General features: G+C 31.4%; 1 protein-coding gene across 1 annotated transcript; it reads left to right on the forward strand.

Moving 5' to 3' along the window:
• Window positions 1-3,078: 3,078 nt before the first annotated feature.
• LOC129321184 (transcription factor PRE6-like) lies at window positions 3,079-4,501 on the forward strand. Its single transcript, XM_054966866.1, has 2 exons — window positions 3,079-3,492; window positions 4,002-4,501. The coding sequence occupies exons 1-2, from the start codon at window positions 3,352-3,354 to the stop codon at window positions 4,152-4,154; spliced, it is 294 nt and encodes a 97-aa protein (XP_054822841.1). The 5' UTR covers window positions 3,079-3,351; the 3' UTR covers window positions 4,155-4,501.
• Window positions 4,502-8,880: the final 4,379 nt, after the last annotated feature.

The following is an 8,880-nucleotide window of genomic DNA, read 5'->3' on the forward strand; positions in this document are numbered from 1 at the left end:
TGATACCTAAGCTCATTTTCTCATTTACTTGTCGTTTTACCCACTTGCCCGTGTTTTTAGTTTTTTTAAAGAAAATTTATGAGTCGCTTCAATCGGGGAACATCCGAGTCGTGGTTTGTTCCCTGCAGTATTATTTAGGAGAAATCACAATCAATAACCCCTAGAGATAATTAATTACATTGCAGGATCAAATAATTTTAATATTACACTTTAAGACCAAGATACCTACATTTGTTATTAAAAGACAAAAATAAATCTCATTCATATTTTAACAATAATCAATTCATTTATTAATAACTCTAAAAAATGAACTTGTTGGTAGATAGGAACAAGTCCTCGTTGAAAAAAAAATTTCATTTACATTTTAATAATAATTAATTTTTTATTAACAACTAAAATTAACTTGGTGATAGAAAGGAAACGAGTCTCCATTTGGAAAAAGAAAAAAAGAAAAGAGCCTCATTTCCATTCTCACAATAATCTATTTTTTTTATTAACAACTATAAAATATTAATTTGGTAGATGAATTGATATAATATGGTGAATAAGTCTCCATTTGAAAATAAATAAGTCTCATTCTTATTTTAACAACAATTAATTCCTTCGTCACAACAAAAATACATCAAGGATGGTTTTGTCTTTTCACATTAAATTTTAATTACATTTAGGTCTTTTGATCCTCTAGAGTAATATTAAAATTATTTGATCCTGTAGTGTAATTAATTCTCATTAGGGGTCTTGATTGTGATTTCTCCTATTATTTATTATTGATGATTTATGACTATCCCTGCATCATTTTTTTCTGTTTGTGTGCATAAAGAGAATACCAGTATTGTGTGTGTATGTGTTTAAGTATTGTATATATATATATATATATATATTAAAAAGAGAGAGAGAGGAAACAAGCATATACTTCATCTATTTAAAAACTTAAGATATTTTTTAAGGAATTGAATGTTCAAAAATGTAAAATATTTTTAATCTTTTGAGATGCAATCATTATTTTTTTAAAAATGCTCCTATTAATATTAATTTTATATTTATTATACGGTGTTTAATAGAGATAAATATAAAAAGATAAAGTTAGTTTGAAAATACGTAACTACTTTATTGAATGGTGAAATTCAATTAAAAATATCTTATATTTTTTAACAGAGAGTATATGAAAACGGTGATTATTTCTTTATTGTTGGATGTTTTCAGACATTTGATCTAAACTAGATTTATTAGAATATATTATTAGTAGATAAGCTAGACGCTTAAAATTAAGGTTGGCCCCACAATTAAAAAACAATTAAAATTACTTATGGATCTGAACCCATATTTTTTTTTGTGGGTATTCTGAACCCATATCTTTTATAGAATACAAGTCATGCTCTCACCCTAATTTGATTTATTTTTTTTTGAGAATAATAACAAAATTTCAAAACTTAGAATTTATGAGAATTAAATCCTAACAATTTTTTCTAAAAGATAAGTTATAAATATTGATTTAAACAGTCATAAACAAGAATCTTAATTGCAAACTTAGAATTAGATTTAAAATTTAAATATTTTATTGGGTTACTGAACAAAATAGATCTTAAAGTATCGTATGAAAAGCACCCTAAACCCTAAACTTTTAAAATGTACAAAATGGACCTTGAATTTTTAAATTCATAACAAATCAAACCTTACTGTTAACTACTTTAACACTATTATTGTTCACTCAATGGGGCCCAATCAAAATGCTGATATGTCATTTTTAATTAGTACCATAGACCCTTAATTATTGTGTGAGTAGCATCCTGAATCCTGAACTTTAAAATTTAGAGCAAATTACCCCTATTGTTTATGTGTAGAATGTTGACTATTATATAAACCAAATCAACCTCAGCTTGGTCTACTGTGGTGAATGTATTGTTGGCCACAATAAACAAAACTTAAGATCCTATTTGAAAAAAAGTTTAAGATTTTAATTAACTGGTTAATTTGTTTTGAAATTCGTCGATAAAATTGTCAACTTTCGCATATATCGTTTGTAAAATCCTTTAATACTTAAACTTTTTTTCAAATGAGATCTCAAATTTCCACCATTAAATAAATAAACATTATTCAAATAAGAATAAATTAGAGTTATAGAGTATATGAAAGTATGGGATATAAATCATTTGAAAAATATTGTAAAAAAAGGCAAAAAATTCATTTCACAAAATTATGAGTCGTTTGTCACAGCCAACAATATAGTCACAGCAGCGGACCACATTGAGGCTAATTTAATCTACATAATAGTTAGCATTTTACACATTAATGGTGGGATAATTTGCTCTAAATTTTAAAGCTTAGGATCCAAGATACTGCTCATGCAATAGTGTAAAGTTTGTGGTGCTAATTAAAAATAACACATGCATAAAGGACTGCTACATCAACATTTTGACTGGGTCCCACTGAGGGAATAGTAATGACGTTAACGGTGAGTTAATAATGGAATTTAATTTGCTATGAATTTAAAAGTTTAGAATCCATTTTGCACATTTTAAGAGTTCATGGTTTAAAGTGCTTTTTGCATAATATTTCGAGAGCTATTTTGCTCATTATCCCTATCTTATTTGCAGTTGGAATCCCTTAATTTCTTACTATTTATATTAATATTTATAATTGATTTTTCAAAAAATTTGATCTGGAACGTAATTCTTATAATTGTATTAGTTTAGAACTTTAATGTCATTCTCTCTTTTTTTTTCACATGACGCATTCAGTATCTTAAAGTTATCTCATTAATGAGTTCAAGGGATTTAATTTAATTAATCTAGATTGAGTTGGCTCAAGATCCTCTTAGGTAGAAATTCTACCACCAACACTGTTTCATTTTAAAAACTTCAACTCACTATCTCTAATTTTATATAACTTCGTTATCAGTTAAATCCCGGTGATTTTGTGGCCAATTTTTGTTGACATAATTAGAATGAAGGGCCCCACTTGCCCTCTAACCCCACTTTGGAGACAAGGTGAGATATCAAAGCATGGTCTCTCTCTCTCTCTCTAACCCCTATTAATAAGCAAGACCCCTAGCCCACTTCCTTCTCCCATCTCATTCTGCCCATCAGCTGTTTGTCTCTGATAATTCCATTTCCCTTAATATACCGTCCCATACTCCTTCCTTAGCTTTTATAGACTTTTCAAATTCTCTGTTTCTCTCTGACAACACCCCACTTCCCCTTTCTCCCTCCATCACTTCTTCTTGCCTAACTTTCTCTGTCATCTTCTTCCTCTTCCCCTTCTTCTTCCATTTAACAACATCGACGACGACGTCGCATTATTATTAAAATTATCATTCCCATCTAGCCACCAACATTACCAGATATACCAACAATGTCTTCCAGAAGATCCTCCTCCTCCTCCTCCCGTGATTCTTCCTCTGATAATATCACCGAAGCTCAGATCAACGACCTTGTCTCCAAGTTACAACAACTCATCCCTGAGCTTCGCTCCCCGCGACGTCGTTCCGACAAGGTATCAATTCGTGTATTCCGCTTCTTTGAAATTTCGTTTCAGTTCAGACATTCTTGTATATCTTGTTTTCTCACAAAGATGCACAGTACTATTCATCATGAATAGTTTAAGCTCCATGCAATGCGTAATAATAATAATAATAATAATAACAATAAATCTATATTTATACATCTTGCTGATGTACATGCTCTCTCTCTCTCTCTCTCTCTCTCTCTCTCTCTCTCTCTCTCACCTACACACAAACATAATACAAGCACACTTGAATTCAAATGAGTTTGTGTGGCCATGGTTTTGCTTGGGTAGATAAGTCACGCTCATGTCTCCCTCATTCTCTAGCCACACAAGTTGATGATGTGCCTGTGGATTTCTCTCTCTAGCTTGTCTCTGATACCTGCTTATAATATTATATATATATATAGACACACAAACACTAGCAAGCATGTAATTTCGCTAATTATATAATTATTAGTAGGATTAATTAATATTATATTATTTTCCCGGGAATGCAGGTTTCTGCTTCAAAGGTGTTACAAGAGACTTGTAACTACATCAAGAGCTTGCATAGAGAAGTTGATGATCTGAGTGAGAGACTGTCTGAGCTCTTGGCCAACACTGACTCCAACAGTGCTCAAGCCGCCATTATTAGGAGTCTTCTTATGTAATAATATTACTACGTACCATCTAAGAAATAATTGATGACACTTAAAAATGTCCTAAAAATCTTAGTATATATATATATCCACCACGATATTATCAAATATTTTTAATTAGTGTGTGTGTGTGTGTGTGTGTGTGTGTTGTTTTATGCATTTTAAATTAGGCGGCTGTTTAATCTGGTATTTATCTAATGTATTTAACGTGTGCATGTCCATGTCTTGAGATTATTATTCTTGGAATTAAGGCTCTGGATATATTGACCAATGCAAAAAGTTAGCCATTGTCATAAGCTCCAAGTATATTAATATGTACCCTCTTGTTGTATGATGACGAGCTGATCTTCTTCATTTAATTTGTTATTTTTTAATGCATTCGCACAACTTTTTATTATAATTTTGTGATCAATATATATGTATCAATTCGATACTAATTACAAGTGATGATCGGCAGACCCATATCCCTCAAATTAAACTCTATATTATAATATGCAAACGATTAAATTTCTAATTATATGATATAAAAATTCTAATAAGATCCACAAGAAATAAACAATTGGGAGAATGATAGTTAGAACCCCAAAAGTTTTAATGATAATTAGGTCCCCACAAAATTTTCTTAACAAATAATGAATTGTAAATATAATTTCAATTCAGACAAGTACAAATATAAATTTTCATTACAATCTAAGAGTTATACATTTGATACTTATATATGTATTTATTATTAAAATTTTTGAATTTGCAATTATGTAAATCGATATTTTTAATTTATTTTTTTTAAATTTTGTTGAGACCAACTTTTCATTCTCCTCATACAATCAATACACCTTATATGACTCTTTATAGAGTGCACAGGACTCACACAAAGTTAAATATAAAAAGAGAATAAATAATAATTTTCAATATGGTCCCATTTCATTGTGTGTATTTGTGTGTGTATAATATTTTATTATGATTTGGAGTAGCTACGATGTATGTATGTTTGGGTTTGGAATGAGAGGTGGGCATTATGAGGGAAATGTGGGCCCATCTAGGTGGAAGTTGAGGGTTAAGGGGAGATTGGGTTACATGTGACAACGTTTTTTTTTTTTCGGTTATTGGTTTTGAGCCAACCCGTGATATTGTCGTTGCCAATTCAGGACCACTTCCTTAACTAACTCTTCGGCCACCGCCTTTTTGTACACTTGGTATGTTTGTTATTTTCAAGGAAAAACAAGTGTTTCAGAGTAAGTATTGACTTTATAATAAATATTAAAGATAAAGATAAAGATATTTCAGACTCAGTGGAGAACGGACAATCTTCTTCGCAACTGTCTATTTTACTTTGGTTTATTTTTGTTTTAGAGGCCTCACAAAGTAATTAATTAATCCTTTTGAAATTTGTGTTGGGCATAACAAGTCTAATCATGCATGAAACTATCACAAGAGTTAGCTAGCCAGTGACAGATCTAGAATTATTTTGTTGGGGGCCAAATTAAATTTTCTTCTTATTTTACCTATGGAGGCAAGACTTAATTACAAATTTTTTATCGCCAGTTTATAAAGTACCACTTCAAACATTTACAAGGAGGTAAATGTTTGTGGGGGGCTAGTACATATATTCCTATAACCAGAGTCTCAAATGTTGCACAATATGGGAAGTAACTTATACTATATTTGTTTTAAAAATAAAGTATTTTTTTAAATTGTTCATAGGTATCCATCAGCCCTATTGGAGACAATATTTTTTTTTGAAGCGTGCTCAAGCATTAAATGCGAACGCCTTTTTCGAGAGGGATTCCAACTTTGATTTAAAGGTTTTTTTATGACAAAAATAAAAGTTTTTTTGAAAAGTCTAAAATTTTTGGAATTTTAAAAGCAATGCAACCTTTTTATCTAAAATTTCAACAAGGTTGTGTTTGATTCAGGATAGGAGAAGCGGAAGGGAGGATATATTTTATATTATTTTATTTGGTTTTGTTGGAGGAGAGGGAAGGGAAGGGATTTTTAATAATTCTTTATTTAGTTTAGGAGGGGAAGGAAATGTGAGGTAATAACTTTATTATCATACCCTTATATGTTAGCTTTTATTGTAGGGTTAATAAGCATTTTTGACTTTGAAATATTACAAAAAAAGCATCATGAACTTTGAATTTCTAACATGTACAAAATGGATTTCAAACTTCTAAATTCACAGTAAATTACTACCATCATTAACTTATACTTAATCACTACTAAAAAAATGCAAATTAGTGAGAAAATTTAGTGAAGGATCATTTATTCCTCTCTAAAATACTAAATTAGTGAGGGATTTTAAGCCCAAATTAATTGGTTAATTAAAATTCTCTAATACTTAAACTTATTTTCAAATGAGATCTTAAGTTTTCACCATTAAATAAATAAAATATTATTTAAAATAAGACTAAATCAGAGTTATAGAGTATGTGTATAGAAGTATGCTATAACGTTCTCACTCTACTAAATACAATTAATAAAAAAGACTCACGGTAATTAGAGGATTAGCTCAAAAAGTAATTACCAAGTTTTAATCCAAAAGTAAGGAATCCCAAGTTTTTTAAATAGAAACAAGTTAAAATTGATCAAAATCTTTCATATCAGAGTAAAAATAAGTTTCGAAAGTATGGGATACTTCAGAGGAGTGAAAAAAGTCGAAAACAGTTGAAAAACAAAGCATATGTTATGATTCAGAGCAATGCACTACGCCTCGTGCACGTTGTGCCGCAATGTGTTGCTCTTTGTGCCACACGCCATGAATCAAGCGCTATGCACCATGACATGTTGCACAAAATTTCACTGGTTTTGCTATCATTTGACAGCAAAATTAGAGGAATTTCTGACTCGCCTTGATTCTCCGTCTAACGTTCGAATGACGTGATTTAGGTGTCTACAGAAAGCTCTTTATATGAATTAGCTAATGGCATAGGTTTTACTTCCAAAACAAGTCACATTAGGAAGTTGGACACTTAAGCACAATTTGACCACTTTTCAACACTTTTACACAAAATGAGTGTCTAAAACCCTCAACAAGTACCAAGAGCTTTTCCTAATACCTGGACCATGTCCAATGGACCTAGAACTACTAGTACAACACGTCACAAGCACCGAAACATCAATATAACAAAAATTCACTCATCAACCCCATTTTACCAAAACTAAAGGGGAAGGTAAATTAGCATTGCATTTCACTCAAATCATTCAAAACATGTTCAAATGTTCATTTCTACACTTGTACTAGTATTTTGACCCTATAAACATATATATATATATATATATATCAACATAAATAAAGGCTAAGGGCTCAAAATACAATTCTAATATTTCCAACAACCAAAATAGTACAAGTGTGGTGATATGCATCATAGAATTGCCAATTTATATGCTATTACACAATTAAATCTAAACTAGAGGCATACAATAGGAATATGCTAATTCCTTGCCTCTTTAGTCTTCTCCCTCTCTACACGAGAGCTAGAGTCTAAAAAGTATTAAATAAGAGGGGTCAGTCTAGCCACTCAGTAATCAAGGTTAACCCTATCCTATGCAGTTATATATCAATTATAAAACAAATACATACACAAGGAGATCAAATATGCAAATCAAACTCACATGTATCATAATTTACCATTTATCACTATATAGCTTCTTTAACTCACGTAACTAAGTGCATTATCACCATATTCTCAAATATGTGATATGACCCATACTCTTGCAACTTGCCACATTTAGCACGTGTGACACGTCATATATTTACTTAGTCAATGATCAACTAACCTTATATCCTCCTTATTTTCTCAGACTGAAACCGTGGGCTATAACACTGATTAGGGCTCCGTCTGTGTGACTGGACTATCTAAGCTCACTAATTGTGAGGTGTGACCCAGTTAAAGATCACAGAACTCACTCTTGGACCACGGCTTCCCCCATTCTTGAATCCCTGGGGTGTCACATACCCTAGGCTATTCTCCTCATTGAATTGATGGAGATAGCTAGGTTCTAGTCCCTTGACAAACTATGAGACAGTCTCTCGACAAATAGTGGGACAAGGCTATAGCCCCTGTACACTGGAGGGTAGCCTAATTACCATATGGATTTTCTCTACTCCCAAATCCCTTAGTGAACTCCCGCCACTGATCATGCAATAATCATTACTCACTTGAGTTTACTTTTTCACTTTCATTTACTCACTATTATAACAACCACGTTGGGCTCACAACCTTACGTTACCCAAGTGTGTATCCTCATCATTTTCTCAAATTCATTTCATGACTAACACACAAATATCTCTACTCATCATCGCATTCATTTTTCAAAACATAAGCATTTTCATAGTAAAATCCTTTTGACTTTGCATTTTGCATTTTAAGCCAAAATAGCATTGTGCTCAATCAAATTTTCATACACTCATTGAAAACTAATATATAGTTTTACATAAAAATCAATCTTATTCATGTAACATTCACCATTCGCATTCAATAATCAATTAACCATCAATTAGCACACAACTACTCAAAGTAGAGTTTTCCTCTAGTTACCTCAAACCTTTAAGAAGTCAAAGGTTTACCCCTCAATCAATTAGCTTCCAAGTTTGAATTTCCACTCCAATAGGTGACTAAGAGCCAAAACTACAATCAACCAAATTGAATTTTATCAACATAACAAACTCAAACATTTGAACCCTCAATCTCTACTTCTAAATTGCCCAACCTTCATTTTATAAGAGGTAGAGCCTAAC

Source organism: Prosopis cineraria, unplaced genomic scaffold (assembly GCF_029017545.1).
Source record: "Prosopis cineraria cultivar Desert tree isolate PC_DT_omini unplaced genomic scaffold, ASM2901754v1 PC10, whole genome shotgun sequence".
Classification (NCBI taxonomy): Eukaryota; Viridiplantae; Streptophyta; class Magnoliopsida; order Fabales; family Fabaceae; genus Prosopis; species Prosopis cineraria.

Coding starts and splice junctions, on each gene's coding strand:
- LOC129321184 (XM_054966866.1), top strand. CDS start 3,352: ATGTCTTCCAGAAGATCCTCCTCCTCCTCCTCCCGTGATTCTTCCTCT. Junction 3,493..4,001: donor CGCGACGTCGTTCCGACAAG/GTATCAATTCGT, acceptor CCGGGAATGCAG/GTTTCTGCTTCAAAGGTGTT.